At 32.6% G+C, this 25,755-nt stretch overlaps 4 protein-coding genes across 7 annotated transcripts; 2 read left to right on the top strand and 2 right to left on the bottom strand.

Annotated features, from left to right (window-relative positions):
- Nucleotides 1–122: 122 nt before the first annotated feature.
- LOC116766370 (ferritin heavy chain-like) lies at nt 123–1,185 on the bottom strand. The gene is made up of 2 exons (XM_061522950.1): nt 678–1,185; nt 123–559 (listed from the first exon to the last, which is right to left on the bottom strand). Exons 1-2 carry the CDS (start codon nt 1,083–1,085, stop codon nt 332–334), a joined length of 636 nt encoding a protein of 211 aa, XP_061378934.1. The 5' UTR covers nt 1,086–1,185; the 3' UTR covers nt 123–331.
- A 1,201-nt stretch (nt 1,186–2,386) lies between these two features.
- On the bottom strand, nt 2,387–3,014 carry LOC116766239 (small ribosomal subunit protein bS6m). The gene has a single exon (XM_032656030.2). It carries the CDS (start codon nt 2,894–2,896, stop codon nt 2,444–2,446), a length of 453 nt encoding a protein of 150 aa, XP_032511921.1. The 5' UTR covers nt 2,897–3,014; the 3' UTR covers nt 2,387–2,443.
- A 679-nt stretch (nt 3,015–3,693) lies between these two features.
- Nucleotides 3,694–16,669, top strand: LOC116766097 (THO complex subunit 2). The gene is made up of 29 exons (XM_061522716.1): nt 3,694–3,870; nt 4,159–4,324; nt 4,729–4,970; nt 5,171–5,304; nt 5,378–5,634; nt 5,707–5,856; nt 5,936–6,105; nt 6,219–6,384; nt 6,579–6,748; nt 7,248–7,446; nt 7,650–7,897; nt 7,981–8,098; nt 8,171–8,303; nt 8,494–8,657; nt 8,955–9,211; nt 9,284–9,443; nt 9,885–10,133; nt 10,793–11,013; nt 11,561–11,729; nt 11,996–12,109; nt 12,608–12,671; nt 12,981–13,065; nt 13,248–13,317; nt 13,473–13,542; nt 14,190–14,230; nt 15,390–15,485; nt 15,707–15,764; nt 15,963–16,033; nt 16,104–16,669. The coding sequence occupies exons 1-29, from the start codon at nt 3,803–3,805 to the stop codon at nt 16,185–16,187; spliced, it is 4,194 nt and encodes a 1,397-aa protein (XP_061378700.1). The 5' UTR covers nt 3,694–3,802; the 3' UTR covers nt 16,188–16,669.
- Nucleotides 16,670–17,439: 770 nt separating this feature from the next.
- Nucleotides 17,440–24,947, top strand: LOC116766272 (uncharacterized). 4 transcript variants are annotated; one of them, XM_032656077.2, is made up of 5 exons: nt 17,440–17,515; nt 18,992–23,159; nt 23,235–23,355; nt 23,431–23,550; nt 23,628–24,947. In XM_032656077.2, exons 2-5 carry the CDS (start codon nt 19,003–19,005, stop codon nt 23,814–23,816), a joined length of 4,587 nt encoding a protein of 1,528 aa, XP_032511968.2. In that variant the 5' UTR covers nt 17,440–17,515; nt 18,992–19,002; the 3' UTR covers nt 23,817–24,947. The 4 variants fall into 4 exon arrangements, with proteins under 4 accessions (XP_032511968.2, XP_061378822.1, XP_032511969.2 ...); XM_061522838.1 differs by lacking the exon at nt 17,440–17,515 and adding an exon at nt 17,985–18,012; XM_032656078.2 differs by lacking the exon at nt 17,440–17,515 and adding an exon at nt 17,993–18,046.
- Nucleotides 24,948–25,755: the final 808 nt, after the last annotated feature.

The raw sequence follows: 25,755 nt of genomic DNA, 5'->3' as shown, positions 1-25,755 counted from the left end.
ATTGGAGTGATTTTTTGCTCCTCCTTAGTAATTAATTGTAAAATTTTATAATTAATGTTTTGTTTCTATCGTATTCGAAATCTAAAATATTAGTCTCAACTACTCTTAACTGAAAGACCGAGTAAAATCTATATCCTTTCATCGTCATGTCAAGAGGGTAAGCTCATTTTTGTCTTAAATTTTGAAATTTTTTTTGCGTTTTCCCAAAAACTAAAAATATAGACAGAACAAACGAATATCAATTTATTGAGTTGGTTCGTGAAGTATATTACTGATGTCTATAAGTACGCTTACAATTCCTGTAACCAGTTTGGATTCGTCTCAGATATTTTCAGTTACGTAAATTCATACCCTTGATATCATATGCGAACTTTTTTGAAAGTTGTTTATCATAATGATACAAGGCATGTTCATTATCATTCATTCTTTTCAAATTGGTCAAATGATGCCACAATTCGTTGGTGGACTGAATTTGCTCTTGTAAAAATGTTGAAGTTATAAAGTCAGCACAATGGCGATCACCTTCCGAATCTGCTAATTGTATTAGCCCCTTCAATGACTGGAACAAAAAGAGATTACTCATTCTGCCTATATGTTTAAATAATAATACGTATGAAATTAATTGATTTTTTCAACGGGTTATCCGTTTCTACCAAATAAAATTTTCAAAGACTCACCGCCGTTACATCACTTTCTAATTGAATGGCCAGATCAAAAGCTTGACATACACTGATATTTCCTTGTATTTTTGGTGATTTAACGTCTTCAATCAAGGGATGAAATCCTCTGACAAGTTGATATTGTATAAGCGTGTGCATATGTAATAATTCCTCTTTATGAAGACTTATAAAATATCCTCCGAAACCTTTCCTCGATACACAGGGGTGTAGGAAATTGATTGCTAATTTTAAATATACCAGAGACGCTTCATGTTCACTTTTTATTTGTTTGTTAAAAGCCCTTTCTAATTTTGAACTATGTTCAATTGCGTGATTACGTCTGACGTGAATATATGGTTGGCAATTAGAGTGCGAAATAAAGACGATAAGCCTCTTAGATGATTTCAAAAATGTTTTATATATCATTCTACAGAAGCTACATACTTTTATAAAAGTAAATAAAAAAATATACCAATCAAATATTCATTGACATCTCAATCCAGTGGGCTGAGACTTGATAGCGAACATAGTATAAATTATACTTAATTTAGTTGAATCTACAGATGCGAAAGTTAATAATCATTTATATAAAAATAATGTTTAAATTTTTATGGAATTTTAATCGGCTGTACTATCAAAGATTTAAAATGCACTTTAAGATTAAGATACCTACATACTTTTTTATGGTTTTTAAGCCCCCGACGCAAATAGAGGGGTGTTATAAGTGTGTGTCTGCCTGTGGCATCATACCTATCAAACGGGAGGATCTATTTTGATGGGGTTTTCTTTTTCTGTTGTAGTTGTTAACTAAATTTGGTTCCTATCTGTCCAGCAGTGTAAGACAATCAGCTATTTTCCAAAATTATTAAGCCATTTTTGGCCTGGTATGACTCAATTTAGTTCCATACAGATTTCAGTATTGATAGTTAAATGACAATTATTGTGCAGAGGGTTTTAAAAATTTTGTAACTGGACTTCATAATTTTTACCCAATTAAAAACCGGCAGTGTATAACAGTTACCTCTTTATGACATCTCTTTTCATCTGTACCCAAAGGATAAAAATGTGATTGTGAGTCCCAAAAATTACTTTCATAGATAATCTAGACAGATTCCATTTTAAAGAAATATTTTAGCTTATAAAATATTTACCTTATTTTCACAACAAAATTCTGATATAACAGGGATTTATTAATTTCTAAAAAATATTCTATAATTGAAACAAACTTTCCACATTCCCAGTCACTTAAAATAATGATTACAGGCTATGTGATCTATAAATATTAAATACATATAATAAAGAAGTAATATTTATATACAGGACATATAAATATTTTTTATCTATTTTTGGTTCAGAAAAACATTTTTATTTAATTTGATTGCTCGTCTAAACATTCAATATAATTCTGTTATTCTGAGCTTCCACATTCTGATTATAATATTCATTTCCAGCCAGTCTGTCATATTACAATATATATATATTTTTTTAATTCATAGAATAAATTGTTATTTTGATTTTATCAGCCATTGTATATTTGTAAATGTACCACATAACTACTTACAATATTTTTTGTGTTTGCTACTACAATTTGATAAAAAGGAGGTATAATTTCTGATGAAATAATTAATCACAAAGGATAATATAAGAGATCTTATATGTCAAGAATATGATAAAGGATATAAAATAAGTAAATAAGTCAAGCCTATTATAAAATTAAAAACTACATATATTGATACAGTCCTATTTATTACAATTATTTACACTACACTATTAACTATAAAGCTCTATTTTTGGAATGGATAATAATCCAGACCAGAATTGTATTTGAATTTATATGTGAATCTATTAACTTGTGTTTTTCCAACTTCAATCATTTTCTGCACCTCCTCCCGGTAAGCTGGCGGCAACATTTCTTCCTCTAACGTACAAGCTGGTTGCTCATCCGTTTGAACTTTATAAAAACGTTGCCTAACTATATCGACATCTCTGCTGTACTCCTCTCTAAGATCAGCTACAGCTTTGGTTGCTGTATCTAATTTAAAAATGAAATAATTAGCTTCACGATGCACTAAGCCGTGGGCACTTGTTTTGTATGGAATCGGTCTAAAACCCAAATTTTCAATATTTCTTATAATACCACCACGGTTAAACACAGCATGCGATACTCGTGTCAAAGTCGTTTTCAGCTCTGATTTTGGCATAGCCCTTAACATTAACGCTAATTCATAAGTCGGCATTTTGGATCACACCAATATTTTCACTTAATAAAGTGTAATTCAATATGATTTATTTTATTCACTATTTTAGAGGTTCATTTAGAAATAGAGACGTAATGTCAATTCGTTAACTGTCACACTAAAAGTGTTACCTTTATGTAGATACGTATTTTCAATTTTTATTGTAAACTTGTTATGCCTTTACGATCTAGATTTTCACCAAATCGTACCTAAGCACTTAGTTTACATAGGATTTTTTTTATGACGGAAAAGAAATATTCTAGAAATCGTTACACTTACCTATGCATTAAGGTTACAGGTTTAATATTTCTTGTGTTCCTCTTTGAATGAATTATCTATAAATTATTTTAAATAATGTTAACACTAAGTTACTTAACTATAACCATGTATGTTCACTTAATTATAATTAATATTCACCTTCAAGCTTAATATAAATTATAAATGATTTAAACAAGCTTGTTGTTAAGTTGTTTAAATATTTGTTGTGTCCTAAGAATAAAAAAGAGGCAACTGTTTGGAGTGTATGACAAAAAAAATCCTTTTACAATTTTATTCTATTTTAAATATTAGAATGAAATATAGTATAGTATAACTTCGATAATGCTTTGTTACTTTTGTTATTGCCGTTACTGAATTATGTAGTTCTGTTTATATTATATAATTAAAATTAAGATTTTACAAAGAAAAATAAGTCTTTTATTTCATGACTCTAGTTATTAATGAAAATATATTTATAGACAATTTTTATATAACAGACTATAGAATGTGTGGCGTAGCTTAAAGAAATTGTATGTATTTTAGTACTCAAAAGTCAGAATTCAAAAGTCAGAATCGATCATGGCTGCGGCGTATGTTGTGCTTGGAGAATTGTTGTGAAAATACTTTAATTAACATTCCGTTCTCAATATGGGATCGTTTAATAAATTTGTATCTGATTATTGTAAAGCATGGGAAAAATCTGGACGGGAGCAATTGTAAGTCACGTCCTATATACATAATACCTATTTCTTTGTACCACATGTTGTTACATTTAACCTTTCTAATATAAACAAGACTATTATTATGGCTTTGTGAACTTAATAACTTAAAGTATTGTAATAATTCAACTCATACGTTTTATGAGGTCCAATTTTGATGTTGCTTTTGTTGTGGTGTGTGTTTGAATCTTTAATGATGATAAGAAATATTTACGCGTTTACATAACATTGCAACTTAATTTTTGATCTATATTCTTTATTGAAGCTTTAATATTATCATTGCAGCTTAAAAGCAATTACCCAGTTTATAAAGGATGAAGCAAAGAGTCCCTTGTTTTCCAAGTCAAACAAGCTATCAGGATTGTCACAAACGATCTATGATCTTTTACTTTGTGGTCTTCGTGGTGTCTTGAAAAAGGATTCTGTAATATCTGTGTTGAAAGATATTGTTGTAAGTAATCAACTGAAATACTATACATTTAAATGTAAATGCTGTTTGGATGAAGGTGTTAATATTTGTTATGTTTTTCCATGAATACTTCTAAATATATTTATATAAGAGACAATAGTAATGAAGTCTGTAATCTGTAATCACAATAACATAGGTATATAATTTAGTTAATTTTAGTTTTATTCAGTCTCAACCCAAGAAAGAGGTCATACCTCATAAATCATCTAAAAAAAATTTCAAAGAGTATCTGGAAAACTGGAAAACAAAGTCACATAAAATGAGATAAATAAACATATAGCTATTAATACAATAACTTAATAATCAATTAAATGGCAGTCAATGCAATAGAAAAGAACATCAATGTAATTTTCAATATAAAGATATAAATTAATTTGATATTTCAGGGTGTACATGCAGACATACCATCAATATTACTAGATGTAGTTTGTGTTCTGGATTCAGAAACATCTCTTGATGTCCAGAATGAAGAGAGAAGTAATTTTTGCTATTTAGTTAGGGAGTTGGAGTCGTTTATATCAGATAAACTCCTGAAGGAGCGTTTAGAGATTGACACCCTGCAGGATGTTGGTACACTGAAGAATAAGAATTTTTATACTAAGTTTATTAAAATCAAAACTAAACTATAGTAAGTATTTGTGAATTTATTGTTTATATGTTTCCTTTAACATTAACCTCTAGGAAAAATCCTTGATTCTTCCTAGAGGTATATATATATATATATATATATAATAAATTATTCCTAGTGAATTGGTCTATAAATTAAAAATAATTTTGCTGTTGAATATGATTTTCAATAAAGATTTTTATATGCTAAATTAATTTCAGTTATAAGCAACGTAAGTTCAACCTTTTTAGAGAAGAAAGTGAAGGCTATTCAAAACTAATAGTTGAATTAAACCAAGAAATATCCGAAGATACAGATTGGAAGACAATATTAGAAATCATTCAGTCTCTCATAGGTAACATCTACATCATCTATATTATTGAAATAATGTAAGGAAAGTACGGACACTACATCATGTGTTGTTACAGGTTGTTTCAACTTGGACCCAAACAGAGTCTTAGATATAATTTTAGAATCATTTGAAGCTCGACCTCACTTAGACAAACTATTTATTTCATTAATAAAAAATTACATGGGCGATGCTCAAGTGATTTGTGAAGTATTAGGATTTAAGCTCGGCGATATGGAAGTATTAGAAAATTGTAAAAGCCCACCATCGTTGATGACTGTCATTGCACTGCTTTTACAACATGAAGTTATATCTTTGGACGATATTTACCCCTGGGTGTGTATAATATATGAGATTTGTATTTTAAATTCTTGTATATACTTATCACTTTTTATATTTAATATACAGCTACGTCCAGATGATACGGTCATGGCCAAGGAAGCTGACAAAGAATTTAAAGCTGTGCAGGATTATATTCGTAGACTTAATATTGTATCTACAAAGGGACCACAGAGTAATGCACCTGCAGAGTTTATCGAAGAAAAAGCTGATCCACAGGTACATAAAAAAATAGAAATGTTGTTCTTATCTATATTCTTATTACATGCTAATAATTATTATAAAATATTGCTTACAGGAATATTGGAACAATCAGAAACTAGTACTCTGTGAAGAGCTCCTAAATGTGAGAGCATGGAAGGAATTTTCATCACTTTTTTCAAGATTGTCAGTTACTTGCGTACCGCAAAGGCCTGCTATAGCTTTGTGCAGCATGCTTCACGCTTTGATTGAACCTTTGTACAGAATGTAATATATATATGTTATCATAATATTTTTATTAAATATACATATTACTAAATATTTTTTTTTTTGTTGTGACCTTTTTTTTACCGTTAAATGACTTGTATTTTATGTTTTAGACATTGTCGAGTAGCTCCTAAAATAATAGGTAAGCCTATACCACCTTTGAAGTCTCCTTTGGCACCGCCAGCGTGCAAGACTTTTGAAGATATGAAGGAAACTGTCATACCAGCTCTGATGATGTTGGGTCCATCCCTTCATTATGATCCTATTTTAATGTACAAAGTGAGTGTTACTCCTTACTATTTTCTCTTTTAAAATTAAATATACTATTCTTTTCTGAGGTTCACTCAAATAATAGTTTTTTCTTGTTAGTTTAATGTGATGTTTCATAAAAATCAGTTCAGTATTTTTGCTACATACATCTATCTACGCTGAAGTATTTTGTGTCAATTATAACTTCATACTTACTGTTTTAGATAATTCGTGTTCTGAGAACTGCTCGATCTCTGAAAGAGGATCCTTTGCATCATGAAGCACTTACAGTGCTGGATACAGCAATACTACCAGCATTAAGTCTGATGGAGGGAAATTGTTGCATGGCTGAAGAAGTTTACACCTTGCTTAAGTTATACCCTTATCAATGCAGGTAGATTTTATTTAAAACTATAGTAAGACCAAAAATAAGATTATGAAAAGAGAATATAACAAGTTAGGTTCTCAAATAGGTATACCATAGTGTTTCTAATCTTTACATGTATATTGAAACAAATAAAATATGTTTTGTTACATTATTGAGACCACTTAATAACAAATCTTTAAAAGTTACGAAAATTTGGAAATTAAATGCAAGATTCAAAATTATTTTCTTCAAAACATGTATTTTATCAATGATTTGCTATTAAAAATATCATAAGAATATTAAATTTTTTTAACAATTTAAACTCCTTGGATACTGAGCCATTAAAAAGTTTCGTTTACATTTTCTATCTCCTTTCCTCAGTTTGATCATAGATATGAACTAAATTTATAACTCACATAAACATCACCACAATATATTGTTGTGATTTTGTATATACATCAGGTAAACATTAAAATTCATATTCTGATACAAGTATCCAAACAAAAATTTCTATATTTTTATTCAGATACTGTTTATACGCGAGGTGGAAAAACGAATCCGGTGAGAAGATCCCGTCGCTGATGCGTGTTCGGGGCAACTCCTTGCAGCGTATAAAACATATTATGAAGCGAGTGTCCAAGGAGAACATCAAACCCCAGGGACGTCTCATAGGCAAGCTGTCACACGCTGCACCGGCTTTCCTGTTCGATTACATGCTGCTACAAGTAATAATTTGCTGTAGCTATTATAGATGTTATTAATTATTAAAGCCTTCTTTAATTATATATTTTTTTGGTCCTGTAGGATCAATAGGAAAGGCCCTTACTTGATTTAAAAGTAACTGTACTGAAAACTATTTTATGACAATCTTAATATACTAAGTTAGCGATGTTATTTACATTGGTATTAATTTTGATTGTGCTTATAGATACAAACGTATGACAACCTCATTGGTCCGGTGGTGGAATCTCTGAAGTATTTAACATCCCTCTCCTTGGACATTCTGGGCTATTGTCTCGTTGAAGCTCTTGCGGCCCGTAAGGGTACCGTGGGAGCCGCACATCCACCAGCTCTTCAAGCACTCGCGGCATTCGCTGCAGCGGCTTTCAAGAAACATAATATAGAATTGACGGCATTGCTGCAATTTGTAGCAAATAGGCTTAAAGCGCAGCAGAGGTAAGATATTAATATATTTTTACAATATTCTTGCATATAATATTTTTGCAACGTATTTAAGGTATCTTTTTTGTTATTTTTAGTCACGATCTTCTGATTCTGAAGGAAATAGTGCAAAAAATGGCGGGAATAGAAGCCGCTGAGGAAATGACTCCGGAACAACTCGATGCCATGGCCGGCGGAGAGCTGCTGAAAGGAGAGGTATTTGCCGATATCAAAATATATCTATTATGAATGTTTTTAAATTATTAAACTGCTATATACTCTTTGCAGGCCGGTTATTTCTCTCAAGTACGTAACACGAGAAGATCGTCGGCAAGACTGAAAGAGGCCGTGGTGGGAAATAATTTGGATATTGCTCTATGCATACTGTCCGCTCAGCAGAGACATTGTTGTGTATGGAAAGGTATAAAGATCAAGTGTTCATTTAAAATTATTTATTACAGACCCATCAGGTCCATCCTCAAAAGTTTTTCAGTTCATCTCATATCCGAGTTAAGATTTTTTTTTTCTAAATTAGAAATAATTCTAATTAATTTACTATAAATAATGTCACGCTACTTCTTGGAAACATAAGTTTACCAATTTTTTGTTAGAGTACGCTGAGGATAGTCCATCCAGTGGTGAACCACGCGGGTCTCAGCTTAAAGTGGTCGGTCGTCTTGCGGACCAGTGTCAAGACGCGCTTGTCCAACTGGGTACCTTCCTCGCTTCCTCGCACGCGCCTGATGAATACGCCGCTAGACTTCCACTTCTACAAGTACTTGATGTTTATTTTCCATTGTATAGAACTCCTGTTCCTCTCTGAACTATTATTGCTTTCAAAGCTAAAGCCAATTTCAAAACGCTAGGAGGGGCCACAAAAAAAATTACTACTGGAGCGTCTTTTGCTCTTTAAGTTTGACCGGTTACGACAAATAAACTAAACTTTGTGTGTATGTGTGTGTATATTTTATTAATTCATATAATTAATTCTCCATTAGATGTTCCACATATTATTGTTACGACTTTTAATTTATCTATAATTATATAAAAAAAAGATTTCGTATTATTTAAGGAACTACTCCGAGACTATCACGTAGACGCCGATGTGGCGTTCTTCCTCCACCGTCCGGTGCTCAGTCAAAAAATAGCAGCCAAGGCTGAAGCTCTACGTAAAAGCTCCGACAGCAGAAGCGAGTCATTAGAGAGAAGTATAGAGAGATACAACATAGCTTCTAAAGAGGCGCTGGAACCTATCGTGACGTCGATAACTCCCCTACTACCGTCCAGAGTCTGGGAAGATATATCTCCCGAGTTCTATGTGACTTTTTGGTAATATTAACACTATTTTTATGTATTGTACTATATAATTACGTTGTTCTATATTATTTATCGCTTATACAGGTCCTTGTCCATGTACGACCTGCGCGTGCCCGTCGAGAGTTACGAGAGGGAGATAGATCGTTTGAAAACGGCCGCTGCTAATGTAGCCAAAGACAGCTCACAAGGTACCAAAGGAAAAAAGGAACAGGAACGGTTTAACACTCTCATTGATAAGTTGCAAGTGAGTCACAAATACTGTCTGACTATAGTGTTAAGAAATGAAGGGTTATCATAACTTATTATAAGATTTCACACAAAGAAAAGAGATAATATTCAAATTGGTCATTTTTCCTGCTCTAATAAGTTAGACATGGATAAAATAATACTAGCTTTTGCTTGCGATTTCGTTCTCATGGTGTTTTGAGGTGGATTCAAAGAGAAACAAATATGAACTTCAAATTATTGTTTTTATAGTCACCCGACAGCGCCATCTATCGTCTGTGTCGCATTACTCTGTAGAGATAATTGCTATGACGTCAAGATGTACCGACATATTCTTCCTTCCTATAAGTTTCCTTAAACTTCAGTTAATTTTACTTTCTAATGTGATTCATACGAACTAACTCAAAAAATGTATGTTAACCACTAGTATGAATTAATCGGTTTCTTCGCTCGTTTCCAGGAAGAGCGTCGTCGTCAAGAAGAGCACGTGGCGCGGGTCCGCGGTCGCTTGCAGCGCGAGTGCGTCGCTTGGTTCCCAGCTCGTGCGGCGAAATCAGCCAAGAACGAGACTGTGACGCGTTTGATGCAACTCTGCATCTTCCCTCGCTGCATCTTCACGGCCCCGGACGCCTTGTACTGCGCCGAGTTCGTCCACACAGTCCACGCGCTCAAGACGCCTAATTTCTCAACGCTCCTGTGCTATGACCGGGTGAGGGTGTTCGGAAATTTACAGTGATTTTGTTATACTTCTATCCGTAAGTTCTAACAGTTACGGAAGTTATTGATGTACTTCAAATGTACAGTTGAAGGGGATTGAAATTAATATAGATATATTTTTTTAATTTGGTATAGTTAGTTTACAGCAAAGAAAAGCAACTTAGTAAAAAAAAAGACAAAATTTTTCCGCTTTTTGTAAAAGGATAAAAAAAGTATATGAATAAGAGAATGATAATGGACTTTTTACGATATTTGATATTAATTGTCTATAGTGTAATTGATAAAACTATCAAATTATTTAGAAAAAACAGTCCATTGCGTCTGTGTATACGCAACTTTGATATTAAAAAATCTCTCTAAATAAATATAATATTGGGTACTTCATGCTTTGTTTAAATAAAACTAATATTCTCGGATGTACTATCGTTAGCGTATAGCGTTTGTAAAAGTAATGAAATGTTCTCATCTCTTCTGGTCCCTGCAGAGGTTACCGAAACGTTGGGAGTTTGTAGTATAAAATAATAAAAAACGCGATGTACATCCGAAGACATTAGCACCACTTAAATGAATGCTCGCGGCAGTCTCGTATATAAAAAATCATGCTTTATTATAATATTATTCATACAAATAACGAGCGAGCTCTTTCCACAGTTGTTCTGCGACATCACGTACTCGGTGATGTCGTGTACGGAGGGCGAGGCAGCTCGCTACGGTCAGTTCCTGTGCCGTGTGATGAGGACGGCCATGCGCTGGCACAGAGACCGTACGGCCTTCCACGAGGAGTGCGCGCACTACCCGGGCTTCGTCACCAAGTACAGAGTGTCCAATCAGTTCACTGAAGCCAACGATCACGTCGGATACGAGAACTACCGGTGATGTTACCTTATCAAACAAATGACTTATTAACACCTGCTGGTCTGACAGCGAATTAAGTTAAAGGAATATTAGAGCTTACCACACACTATAGTATGGTTTAAATACCTTTATGCAAAGATAAAAAGATATTGTGACGATGTAACCTTTTTTCTGGATACCCAATAGTTTTGATGGTTGAGTCTAATCAGATCGTACCGGGGACTCGTCATATAAAGAAAAACTACGTGGAATAAAATATTCTATTTGAATGTCTATTATTCGGGAGTAGAATTTGTATTAAGATGAAGTAGTTCAACGGGAATCGAGTTAAAATTGTTCTGCTGGTCTATTAAATTTATTTATTACTGGTCTAATTAATTAATTTATTTATTTAAAGGCTCAATCAGCAATGTAAACACAAACATTTATCACAATATAATTACAGTGTTGCCCGCTCCCGGTGTTTATATTGATTATAGACGAGCTCAACATTTATATGACCCGTGCTACAAACTATAATAATTTAATATATATTAATGAATTATATTTCAATGTTATCAACAGGCACGTGTGTCACAAGTGGCACTACAAGATCACCAAAGCGATGGTGGTGTGTCTCGACTCCGGGGACTACGTGCAGATAAGAAACGCTCTGATAGTACTCATACGAGTGTTGCCGCACTTCCCCGTGCTAGAGAAACTCGCACAGATCATTGAGAAGAAAGTTGAAAAGGTAGACGGAGACGCGGTGTTGTAATAGTCAAAGAAAAAACATATACAATGTGACTATATTAGTTTGAAAACACCCAAACTAAATATTCAAAAAAAACTGTATTGAAATAAAAAGATCTCTTTAGTTATACCGACTTATTAAACATTGAATGCATTCAAATATATTGAGTTATGATAATTTACGTTAGTATATAAATTTTTAATGAGATGTACGAACTTAATATTAGTGTCTTGACGTAAATAAGTCTTAAAACATATCGAATACAGGTCAAAGAGGAAGAGAAAACACAACGACAGGACCTGTACGTGCTCGCGACGGGTTACAGCGGCCAACTGAGGAACAAGGTGCCTCATATGATGAAGGAGAGCGACTTCCATCAGGTGACTGTTGATTTAAAGTTAATATAGCGTGATGACTAACGAGAGGTTTATTGGAATCGGTATTGTGATTAAATGACTTGGACAGCATATGACTTAACCTGTAAGGAATTTTTACTTTAAAAATTGTATATATGGAGTTGGTATTATAAGAATTAGGATGAGTTACATGAAAATTAGTATTTTGATAAAATGACCTGATAGCTTCGACGTGTCAAGAGTTATATACAGAACCCATTGCCCGACTCATGATAGAATGGAGGTGTCAAGAGTTATGTTCAGAACCCATACCAGGATGTACGTAATTTTCAAAACAAATTTTTTAGGGAATTTTTACTTTAAAAATTTTATGTAAAGAGTTTTAATGAATGAATGAGGTAAAGCAACTACAGCTTCAGAATCACAAATGTTCTTCTAGTCGTTAATTCGGTACTCACTTTGCTTACGAGCGAAGCTGAAATAATTCCACAGTACATCAGATTAATGTCTCTATGTATGTAGATCGTTCATCTCACGACCGGGGAAGTTAAACCCAGGGAGCAGACGACCGACGTGCCCGCACCAGGTAATGATCTATTAAATTACCACCAAATATCAATTATAAGGAAAATTTACAGAAAAGTTACAAATATAGACTGTCAAAAAAATATGGTGTTTTAATCAATCAATTGTATTTTGCTAAAAATCAATCAAAGATTCACAGAATCTAGATAGTGATTATGATACATATATTAATAAGCACTAATTAATATTACAGTCTATATATATATATATATAAATATATATATCTATATATATATATATATATAAATATATATATATATATATATATAGATATATATATTTAATTGTAGATAATGATATTTAATTGTAGATAATGAGAAGAAAGAATCGAGAACAAGCGAGAGACGCCGCGACGATACTGATCGTGAGAAGGAGGTCAAGCGCGAATCTCGTTCGTACGTACATTATTAAATTAAATTACTATCAAATTTATTTCATTTTTTCAATACAAACATATCTTCATCATATTATTTACTATGACATGTTTCTTAATTCATCATATATAATAAAATAATATTACAATCACATTACAATTCAAGTAATGTATTGAAATGCGGTAAATATGTCTTGTTCTAAGAAACGCCAAGGAGAGAAACAAAGAAGATGGCAGGACTAAAGACAGATCACCGAGAGAGAGGTCGCACAGAGTGAGTTCAAACAGTGACACGTCATTACACAATAATAACGAATACCTAATGAATATTAAACGTATTAAATACAAATAATGTTGCCACCCTCGAGTTTATTTAAATTAAATTATTACTAATGGTAGGTTTGTTAATTACAATACGTGTGTTTTCAGGAGGAACGCTACCTGGACACGGTGTCGCCGCCTCATGAACACCGTCATCCGCCCGATGACATAGATCGTGGTGAGAGAAACTATTTGAGCCTTAAGTCTTTAATGAGATCTAAGACTTTCGCGAGTCATTTAAATGAAACTAATATTATTCGAATATACTATGCTGAAAAGTAACCGAAACTTCGGGATTATGTAGTTTTGATCAAAAATGAAGTACCCGGTAGTATATCCGAAAAATATTACTTTTATTTAAGACTTGCATCTTAAGTCTCAATTTGAGTCCTAAGTCTTTTTTTCTATGAATATATCGAACCTTCTCTCATGTATACATATATGATTATAATCTGTTTACAGATAATATATATTTTTATATTCCAGTTCACATATTATTCTTAGAAAAATAATAAGAATTGACTTTTTCTAAAATAATATTCGATACAATTTCACTATTTAATTATTAAATTTACACAAAACAAGAAACAATTTTAAATTAATAACTTACAAGTATCTCGTTTTCAGATTATTATCACAAACGAAAGATTTAAAAACACTCCGTAAATCTACTATCGATCTCACCGATAAAAGTGTCCTAATTTCCTCTGACAACTGATTGCCCTCTCCTATCCTCTCACACACATATAAATATATATAATATATATATATGAATAAAAATTAACCTATCACATTTCATATATAATGTTATATATATATTTCCAGATGTGAAACGTCGTAAAGTCGAAAGCAGCGGTAACGGCAAGGTGAGTATCGTTGTGTATCCTCGGACCAAACTCGCGCCGGACTGAAGGTTGCACTGGACGTCGCTACATCGCCACGACTAACAAACGGACTGTAGATAGTGAAAGTGATCGCTCACGGACTATGGCTGGCGACGAGGATGATATAGAAGACTGTAGGGTAAACATACGAAGATACGCTTAGGATGTTCTGTCAAAATGTATAAAGGATGTGTCAGTATCGCGCTGGTGTGTTTTTGAAGATATGTGAGAGGACCAGTCAAGAAACGAACACTGGCTAGCATCGGAGACAGTTCATCGCCTCGAGTGACGGTTGAGGAAGATCAGATGTGAAGCAAAAATAAACATGAAACTAAACAAAATAATAAAAGCATTAAATAAAAACTAAGCAGAGAGAAGACTAGCAAGATAAAAACAATTATAACAAAGTTAATATAAATATAATAATATATAAAAAAAGTTATAATAGAGACAGAGTGTACGTGGTGTAAGTTCAGTCAGCCCAGTCCAGTCGAGAGCCGGTAAGGTTTACTTGTGTTACGAATATAGAGCCGATTCAAACGGTGCATTGTATTAAGGTAATCTAAACAACATCCAACCAAACAAGAAAGATAAAAGATGTAGAAGGAAGAAAATTAAGAAGGAAGAATGACTTACGAGTTGAAGTAAAGAATGGACTAAGGATGCCGCTTCGTTGATAACGCAGTGATAATTAGTGGAGATATCAGCAGGACTCGCCAATATAGAAGTGGAAATTTAAGAATAAGGAAATAATATGCTGCTAGTAAATCGCACCCTCAACCTCCGAGTGTAGAAAGTATCGACAATAATCATTAATATGAAGAAACCGAAAAACCAAACAAAAAAATATACGAAGATGAGAAGATGTTACAGACCTCCCTGCGAAAGATAAGGAATGATGGACCGGCGGCCGGCGGAGAGAGTGCCAGGAACTGTACATGAAGAATCATCAGAGAAGCAAACAAGCAGAGATGAAGCGTTAACAAAGACTATATAAAACGAAGTATTGCCTTAATAAGATGTGCCATTTGACTCGGACATAGAATAAACAAATTCCCGACCTACACGACCGCGTTGAAATGGCATGTCATGCGATTGTACGAATATTTTAAAATAATAATGATATTTTTTTCATGAGCAGGGTAAGGAAATCGAAGAGCGTTCCCCCGAGAAGGAGAAAAGGAAAACGAAACTGAGGGGAGACGAAAGGAAAGAGCGTAAGATGAGTCGCAAGAGGGTGAGTCACACGAGATGCTATACACATGTGAAGAGGGTTCAAAGTTACCGTTGGTTCGACTCCTACATATAAACCTCTTTGCTTTTGCTGTTCGGCTGGTAACCAGGGCATATTAAAAAAACGACTTATATAAAATCTCTTTGTAAAATATTTGTGGTAAAATACTTTTACATACATGCGTGCATGACCATGGTAATAATTTATTTTTTTCTCACAACCAGGACCGAGCTGAAGAAACAGCTTTACTCGAACAAAAAAGACGCCGGGACGAACAAAAAGGTCATATATAAACTCATTAAGTCTACTGTCTCAAAATATAAGCACAGCACAGTTCGATTAAAAAAATATAATCTTATACAAATAATTTATTTAAGCATTAAAATGAACGGGAATTTACAAATACAATGAACACATCACAATAAATTATAGGTCTCCTAAAATCTGTCATATTAATAGTCTTAATGTCAATATTTTTAGCTGTAGCTAAAATGAGCAGTCACCAGAACGGGTCTCAAGAGGATCACCACTATGAGAAGTATCACAAACGAGTATGTATAACATCGCACGAGACTATGACGAACTCAGAACGCCATAAATAATACTATTTCTCTGTCACAGGAAAAGTCACCATTCAGAGATCGATCCCACGAAGAGTCCAGAGACAAGCAATATCCTTTTAAATATATAAAACCTTTTTTTTAATAACCTTCTCACAAATGGCGTCTGTTATAAATTTTAGCACGTGAGTTTGTTCGCAGCAATGTAAGGTTACTTAATACTATCATTATAATGCTCAAATTTAAACAGTTATCTGAGCTAATTTCTTCATTTCCTTAAGCCTACTCAATTATATTTTAAATAAAGATTTATAGATGTCTCTGTGAGAATAGTATATATTTATAGTTTTTATATTAAATCTCTAGAATTTCTAACAATCTAAATAAGGTGTTTTCAACTGTGAAACAAAAAAAAAGTTTTTCACTGTGACCTTTCTGTTAGTTATTTCCTTAACCTTGCTATACTAGGCGGTCCAACGAGTCGAAGATAAGAAGATAACTTTGGAAAGAAAACTGGCTTCAGAAGAATGAAACGTTAGCATAAAAATATTATTAAGTAACATTCTTGATACGATTTGACAAACAGTATGCGTTTATTGTACTGTAATAAATATGTTTTTAAATGTATTCCCGTGTCTGGAGTTTTATTTATTTATCCTTAAACAATAAATCTTGAAATTTAAAAAGATTAATCTACTTTTTTAGCATTTATTAAATTCCTTATTGATTTATTTTATCTATCTAACCTAAAAATACCAGATATGTAATGTACAATATAATCTATACCTTAATTAGCAACGTATGATAGTCTATAGTGACTTTTTATCAGACAATAAACCTTCGAAAGTGGAATACAACACTTAAATAACCGTAACCGATTTATAAAACTCAATTGACTCAAATTTACTAAATTTTGCGATTGAAATCTGTTTGAAATTAACGTCCCTATAAAAACGAGCTAACAAAAATCTTCCTTAAGTATGTTTTATAATTTATATAATAAAAAACGTTCAAGAAGGGTGATACTAGAAGAAAAAAAACCGGAACAATAATTCATCAAGCAACATTTCCATCGCAGTGCCATTGTTAGGGTCGGAATAAGCAACATTCATTTAAAATTATCTATGTTAAGTGATACATTATACGATATATAACATTTATATTAAACGTCAAATACTATAAATCATTACTCTCTTTAAAATTTGTCTAAATCAGGAATATATATGGAAGCGTAAAAAGAAGGATGTATTTAAGTGATGTATCAACGAAATAAAAAGGAATATGTATTGTAAGAATTATTTAAAACCTAATAATTAAAGACAAACATATCATTTTTATGGTAAGCAACAATGTTCTCGATAATTCTGACATTTAATAACTATTTTTTTTCTGTGTCGAAGGAATAGAGAATTGTTTTCTTTTGGGTGGAATATTACGAATTACAAGTTAATAAATGCTGTGGTGTTATTAAAGGTAAATATTAGAATAATTTATGTAACAGGAATTTATAACAATTAATTAAACGACCCTGCGGATGCAAAAAGATTACATAATGAAACTTCATAACACGTTAAAATATTGGCCGCCATTTTTGTAACACGTGATCAAATTAATAATTTGTGGTTTTAGTTTTTATTATTATAATTTATTAGAAGGATCACCGTCAATTTAAACAAGGTAGGTATCAAAATTATTTTTATGCCTTTAAAGGATTTTTATGATAACATGCGAGTTTGACAATTGCGTGTAATTAATACTCTTAAGTATTTCCTCCAATTAATTATTTTTTGAATTTATTGTTATAAGGGTATCCTCGTAGACACGAGATAATTATTATGGAATTTAAAGAAAAAAAAAATTAAAGTTTTAGTAAGATTTTACTGTACATCTATTATTATTTTATATATTTTGAATATAGCAACACTGGTACTACGCTTAACAGCTGTTTACCACATTTTTGACATCTTAGCGTAAGTTCAAATCTCACTGAAATTAATGTTTTCGGTGAATATTTTATTATATTAAATAATATTATTATTAGTATTGTCGTTATTGTATCAAATTTATTTCCTTTATTGTATTTTATTTTATATGTTTACCTGTTTTAAAATGGTAGAAGAGAAAACAAAAAATACGATGGAGTTCGTTTACTAGTATGTTGACAATTCGAGTTTTGAGTTTTGACATAAATAAAAATAATATTCAAATATGGCGGAGTTGTGTTTAGTAAATGTTACTCTAAAATCTATCTAAACAGTACTTAGATTCTTTTGTAAGTTGTAAGTTGTTTTCAATTGGTTTATTTACTTAAAATGTAGCATTGTGTTATAGGTACTACGTATCTTTTTTGGTAGACATTGAAAAGTCATCGGATAAACCGCCATTTTGTTTTTCATCACTTGCCACGTTTTACATTTCTTGTAGATTAAAAAATATTTCTTTTATAGTGCTATGTATATTTAGCCTTTGTTTTGATTTACATTAAAATGATTAATAATTAAAATTGCGACCGAAAAAAAGTCTGAACGAATCTTTTTATTCTTTTATTTGAAAATGGAATTACGAAATAGTCACCAACAGAGCACAAACACGTGTTTATATGAATACGAGTTTTGTTATGAAATATCTGTATAGGTAATCAAACTGTCATTGATAGATATCTCAAATTTTTTAGGGTAAAATTCTTTTTCGTTTAAGTGATTAAACATCTTGGAAAACCCATAATGGTAGTAAAACACAATGGTTATACATAAGTGTAACAAGAAAATGTAGTCCGTTGCTTTTATATTAATGGTATCTACATACATTTCTTAAATTTAGAAGAAATTAAAAAAAAAATTACACCTCGTTAATCGAAACAAGACTGACGAACTAAACCTAATCTTTCAATATTGTCTGGTTATTGTTTTAACAGATCAATAAGCTGATGTTTTTCTTCTATATTTACAGATCTCTGTAAGATGGAGGGCGAAGAGAAAGTTTTTTCGTCTAATATAATACGTATTAATAAGAAATTAAAAAACAACCTCTATGACGTAATAAATATCCATCCGGCAAAACCAGTTAATGAAAATATACATAAATATGAAACCTGTGATTTTACACCTAGGACCGACAAATATTATGTACCAAAGAAAAAGAATGGTGTAAAAGTTAGGACCGTGAGAGACCTACGTAACACCTTCGAAAAAGACATCTTTAGTTACCTACCGGAAGATTTGGAGAAACAGAGGAATCTTTTAATGCGCAGAATACGATCAGGTTCTTTGAAAGAAGAACAAACAAAACAAATAGCAAAAAGTATTCTTGAAAGTGATAGTCCTGTAACCAGACAGATTTGGCAAATGGTTATGAATATTAATCCTCTGGATTGTAAATATACAACCCAATTCGTGCTTTGTAATGGAAAACATATTCAAATTAATGGTAGTAAAGGTGGAAAAAGCAAATTTATAACTAATTATGACATCGGTAAAGTCAAGAAACCAACTTTCAATAAACGAATAAACAAACGACCTTTTATTCCCAAAAAAAGGGGCTTATTACATAATTCATTAAATGTTAAATTTAAGCCAGGACCTCTAACAAGAAAGTTGCTTCTGGATACATCAAATCAAAGGTATCAGTTTGGCGATATGGATTTGATTAATTTACCTAAGGTGGGCCTTGATGTACAGCCAACGATCGGTAAAGCTTTGGCGCCTGCGATAAGTACATACATCCAGAACACTTTTCTCTATGATGGGGATGGGACAATAACGAAAACATGGGCTGATTTTTCAGTATCGGTGTTAGGAACTTTAAAAAATAGAGTACCTGCTCAAATAAATGAAGACTGCGTAACGTTTGATGTAAATTATAAATGTCATCAGCGAAGAGTATTAATGCGTCATGATAGTGATAAAACTAACATTTTATATGATGTTTCTTCATCAGTTGATCGGAGAACAGAAGAAGAGTCAACAATACTATCGGAGGTAAAAAATATTATGAAAGATATTTTAGATTCAGTAGAAATAAGTTTGAGCCAAGACAACATGTATTTTGCAGAAGATGATCCAAGGGACCATTACAATGACACAGAAACAGATTCCCCTGTACAATTAAAGAGTATTAGTTCTAAAAACAAACCAAAGCGAAAATGTAATGAATTGAATAGGTTAGATGTAACTGTTATAACAATACCTAAGACTTCTGAACCAAGCAAGAGTGATAAATGTTTTAAAGCGTTTTGTACTTTAGGATGTGTTTGTGAGTCCATCAGATGTTCCTTTAATTTAAAGAGACATTGTGGCCGATTGGAATGTATGTTTAACTGCAAATGTGATTTCTCTAAGTATAATACGATGGATACTATCGATAATGACTGTTCTGATATTCTTCCTGGCTTAGTGAATTTGGATAAGAAACTAGCACTCAACTTAGCGAAGGAGGAACAGAAGTTCCATCAAACCGTTATTTTTACTGACGATAAAAGTATACATCTAAAATCAACCAAACGAAATTGGAAAACATCAAAGAAATACGCTGAGTTTTATAGTAAAATGCGCTTGAAGGCAGAAATTGATGGAAGTCGCATGTTATCAATACAATGTGTCAATTTAGATTGCAAAGATGTGGAACCCTGGTGTATGGTTCACAATTTATACAAGTGTTTTTGCAAAGGCAAATTCACAGAAACTTCTATTCATAATAAGGAGGATATAAAAGTATCTAATAATGAATGTGAAAATACACTTCCGGCAACGAATACAAGTTGTAATGATGGGAATGTAGAAATCAAGGATCTCGAAGTTGAAAGTAATGACTTCCTTAAAGAGCCCGAAAATATTAAACCTAGTGATTTTGGTAATATATCTGAGACTGCCATTACATTGGATAATAACAGTTGTTTGGATGTTACATCTCATGCAAGTTACTCTTGTGCTCGTGTGGTATCTTACACAGGTCGAAAATATGATGACTCTTACTATAGCAATGCGAATCAAAAAATAAAAGATATGGAAAAGAATGATAAAAAATTACAAAAAAGACTGACGGCGCTGCTGAGTCAAGACGATAAAAGTAAATCATCACAGGACAAGCCCGACAAGAGTCAAGTATCAAGCATCAGTGCCAACGAACAAAAGACAACTGCCACTCCTGATGTTGTAATAATTCCGGATAATACTGCAAATAGCACGTCTAGTTTGAATGAATTATTGAGTAATGTCATAGAAAACACTGTCAAAGAATCATCAGAGACATCAGATGTTTTAAACAAGCCTCGTGAGAAAAGATTGCTCACTAAGTCAAAATTGGTGGCTTGGTTAGAATCTAGCTATAAACAATACAAGCAAACACCTCAAGAAAATTTAGTAAAATTATCCTTGGAGCCCCCTAAGAACGGTAAAGTTGCTTTGTATTCCTGGGAGTTCATATTGAGCAGATATCGGGAGAAAAAGAACTACTTTCTTTTAACTAAACAAAAACCATTTCGTATTTTTATGGCCGTTGATATAAAAAACGTTTTCTTTGAAAATTGTATGAACATAAGTAATATACCTTTATCTGAAATTGAAGACTATCCAATAACAGTGAGGAATTTGTTGACTAATGCTAGAAATTTAAAAGACAATTTTTGCATATTGCATGGTTTATCATTTTGTTGGGAATTAGTGGGTTCGGTTGCAAAAGTGAAAGACAAACCTGACAGTAAGAAGGAAAACGATAAAAACGCTGAAACCAATGAAACTTCACCTTTTGTATCTGTCAATAAAGACACAGAATCACAAACTAATTCAGGTTTTAATGCTGATTTGGATAATATACCAATCGTAGACTTAGATGACAGTGACACTGATAGTAACCACAGTGTAAGTACTGGCGAAGATTTTCAAAATCCACTACAAGAGGATAACAAAGATTTATCTAAATGGTTCCTTATGACTATTGTGAATGATTTTACTGAAATAAGATTTTACAATAAAGGATTTTTTGTCAAATATGACAGCGTTATTAAGGCCATAAACGTGGCACGAATATCAGGAAAAACAGTCAGGCTGTCATCACAGAGATGTGTCACTGCACAAAGCGATCCACAGTTTGGCATATACGCTATACCGAGCAAAGAAAAATACTGTGTTTTTATTGGACCATATGAAAATAATGAAAGGTTGGGCATAGAAACTGTTAAAAATTCCGTTGTTAGGAAAATAAAAGATAGCACCAGAGGTATATGGATAACAACAAACAAACTGGATAATATAAACGTCGTAGATAACCCTTTGTTATATTTACCGTCACATAATCTGGACTTAGATAACATGGTGACATTAGAAAGTGATGGCGCCCTCAGTACTCAAAATGACTATGAAAACGTCTCTGTTGTTGAAATTAATTCTGAAACGATAAAAAACAAAATGCCCGTTAAAAAAATTATTAAACCGATAAAAATAAAAAAAGGTGGCTTCTATCGTCTGGGTTCGAACAACGTTTTGAAAAATTCTGAACAACTCACAAAACAAGTTAAAAAGAATGTCAAGCCCATTGTATTGAACAAATCTTTAATAATAAGCCCTAATAAGACACTAAGTTGTTTATTATCACGTTCACCTATCAGTGCTAAAACGGAAGAGTTCAAGTTATTTTCTGAAAAAATTAAAGAATTAAATAAATCTCCTGAAAGCAAACCCATAGCTGAAATTGCTCCACAAATTAAAGATAACACCAAGATTAATACATCCGAAACCCGCAAGAGAAAGTTTGAAGGTGGAATGTATGTGCTGAAACCGGAAGAAATTAATTTGAAATCTTGGGAAAACACTGAGTTATTTGACAAACCGAAAAGCAGCAAACAGAACGATCATGCAGACGGCATGGACATAGAAAACTTTATATCCAAATCAGTGATCTGCGCGGATGCTGATGTCTGTATTATTTCTGATGATGATGAAGAGGAATACAAAAGTGAACCGACGGGATCGTGTAAAAATGTATGGATTGTGTGCAAAAATATTGATAACTTGGGTTGGATACCAGCGCGAAAGGATCACAGAAATAATTTAAGTTTCGAGATACCTGGATTCAAATACACCGACTACTATTCGCCAGAAGAAGCATATGAAAAGATAAACCAGTAAGTATTATATAGTCTACTGAACTTCTGGTTTAAAAGTATTATATCATTTTAATATTTCCGTTACTACTTAAGGGTACTATCCAGGAAAGTCTATGTGCCCATGAACATAAATCTGGAATGGCATTTCGTAGAATCAGAAGCTGAAATATGGGACAAAAAGAAGCTTTCTGCGGATGACCTCTGCTCTGATTTCGTGAGTATTTGAATAATGTTCTCATTTCATATAATATATGTATATTATTTAAGTCGTAAATATTTTATGTTAAAGGTACTGACCAAGAAAGGTTTGTGTCACAGATATAATTTGATGGGCAAATTGAAAGGTTTGAATTCACAACAAGATTCAACGAGTTCAGAGGAATGTAATGAGGATACAGTTCCTGACAAGGTTGGTTGGTTTACATTACGTTTATAGGACTATAAAGGTTATATTTGCATTTATTATAAATACGGTAAAATGTGCAGAAACCACGTGTACTGAGTGATACAGAGGAATCCAGTAGCACTCTGGAGGACGAGGGTACTTTCCTTTTGGATAAATTAATAAAAACGGTTGAATTAAAAGAAGCATTGACCAAAGTCAACGAAGAACTCCTTAAGGATCTGAACGACAAATTGATTTCAAACATCACTGTAGTTAAAGAGGAAACCTAGCTTTATACTATTGTTATATGTGATTATTAATTATATCTTTTTTGGCAGACGGAATCACTTAATAATTTCGAATTATAAAATGAAAACTTCGAAGTAACTGTACATAGTAATGATTCGATACATATTGTATGAAGCAATTGTTTAAGTATTGCTGTCTATAAAATGTAGAAATCTTTGCAAGTCTATAGGATGTAATTTTTAATAGTTCCCATGGAAGTGATTCTTGGTTTCCTTTCGTTTGTTTCCACAGCTGCCGCGGTTCGCTTAAATGTTATCTGTGATATGATCTCTTTATTTTATCATTTGAAATATTAATTTCAATAATTTTTATGAATGTTCAATAAAAACACATTCACGTGCGCATGCGCATCCCTGAGCCACGCTGTTGGTTTTGAAATTTGTGAATCCTCTGATGGCCCTCGTGAATGTGTTGTTGTTTTTCATTTAATTTTTTTTTTGTTATATTTTGTTAATTAGACTCTAAGATCTAGATTAATTTTATGCCATGAACTGAATAGAATAGTTCCTTAACTCGTGTCTAACTGCTACAATAGTGACATAACACTACCTGAAACTTCCAGTTTTTATGTGAACTATTCATAGGTAAGGAGACATTGGTTCTGAAATGTACCCAAATACTGGTTTGCATCGTCAAATTAAACGGAGACAGTTTTCAGTTGTTTTATTAATATTCGTACACACATTGCTACTGTATGCGGAGATTTATGAATGTAAAACTATGAACTGAATTTGTCAAGTAATAACATAACCCCCTATTTGCTCTCACATGGCCATTGATTCAAATGTATAAATTTGATTTCAATTGCGTAGATTTTGTGCGAGTTTATTGTCACACTCATTTCATTTAAATTCACTTTGTAATCCATTCGTCTTCAGAGATTATTCGTTACTTGTATGATTTTGTACAGCATTTTCTACCAAATTTTGTTATGAAAATCGGATAAAAATGTAGCATAGAGGTCCGTTTAAATATTTCACACACTGTCCTAAGACCTATGTCCTAGCTACGTTTTTCATTACATTAAAGTAAATGTTAAATGTACAAATTACTTCAACAATACAAGGTTTCAAAACAGTGTTATCGTCTTAGTATTATAACACTTTCTAATATTTTTTTGCGTTTTATTTAACACCTCCAACCGTCACAGGCTTGTTGCATCAGAAACTTTCCTGGTATCGCGGCGCTAATTTAAAATATGTAACATTAGCTGTTGCCCGCGGCTCCGCACGCGTGTCGGTTGCTTTGCGCATAGCCATATATATGTATGATACTTAAAATTGACCATAACTTCTTATTCCCTTAAGCGATTTTGAAGAAACAAAGTTTGGATAATGCTCCTAATTATATGTAATCCAACTGTGAAAACCGCGTTCAAATCCTTTGAGTAGTTTTGAAGTTATAACGTACCAGACAGACAGATATTCCAAAAATTGTTTTTTTGGTTTCTATGAGACTTCTTTAATTGTTTCCTATCAGTTTTTTGGAAAAATATTAAATGTACAGACATTCGATTTTTACTGTCTTATTATATGTATATATCGGCGCAAGCAGCTTCAATGACGGATGCAACATGAAAATAACTCAAGGCTGTCATCAATTATTATAACAACTTATTGGTCGTCGTTATTATTGTTAAAAGAAAAAAGAAATCAAAGAGAATAGAACTATGTTTGAATTCTGGTATAAATATGACGTCTGGACGCACGAGAGCGGACTGCAGAGTTCAGCGAGTGCGGATCATAAAGAATGTGATTATGAAGAACCTTCGAGAAGTACAAGAACATTTAGAAGAGTTGAAGTTTCATTTTAAAATATCTGGAACGTACTGAAACAAGTGACATTAGTGACGTCAGCGAGGCTGGCGTCCTGTCTTTAAAATAATGAATTTATAATAAATCCGATATATATGATTATACG

This window comes from Danaus plexippus, chromosome 15 (genome assembly GCF_018135715.1).
Source record: "Danaus plexippus chromosome 15, MEX_DaPlex, whole genome shotgun sequence".
In the NCBI taxonomy this organism is placed as follows: domain Eukaryota; kingdom Metazoa; phylum Arthropoda; class Insecta; order Lepidoptera; family Nymphalidae; genus Danaus; species Danaus plexippus.
This window is presented reverse-complemented; position numbering and strand designations above follow the sequence as displayed.

Coding starts and splice junctions, on each gene's coding strand:
- LOC116766370 (XM_061522950.1), bottom strand. CDS start 1,085: ATGATATATAAAACATTTTTGAAATCATCTAAGAGGCTTATCGTCTTT. Junction 560..677: donor TAGAAAGTGATGTAACGGCG/GTGAGTCTTTGA, acceptor TTTTTGTTCCAG/TCATTGAAGGGGCTAATACA.
- LOC116766239 (XM_032656030.2), bottom strand. CDS start 2,896: ATGCCGACTTATGAATTAGCGTTAATGTTAAGGGCTATGCCAAAATCA.
- LOC116766097 (XM_061522716.1), top strand. CDS start 3,803: ATGGGATCGTTTAATAAATTTGTATCTGATTATTGTAAAGCATGGGAA. Junction 6,749..7,247: donor TTATACCCTTATCAATGCAG/GTAGATTTTATT, acceptor ATTTTTATTCAG/ATACTGTTTATACGCGAGGT. Junction 16,034..16,103: donor ATGAGAAGTATCACAAACGA/GTATGTATAACA, acceptor TCTCTGTCACAG/GAAAAGTCACCATTCAGAGA.
- LOC116766272 (XM_032656077.2), top strand. CDS start 19,003: ATGGAGGGCGAAGAGAAAGTTTTTTCGTCTAATATAATACGTATTAAT. Junction 23,160..23,234: donor GCATATGAAAAGATAAACCA/GTAAGTATTATA, acceptor TTACTACTTAAG/GGTACTATCCAGGAAAGTCT. Junction 23,356..23,430: donor ATGACCTCTGCTCTGATTTC/GTGAGTATTTGA, acceptor TTTATGTTAAAG/GTACTGACCAAGAAAGGTTT.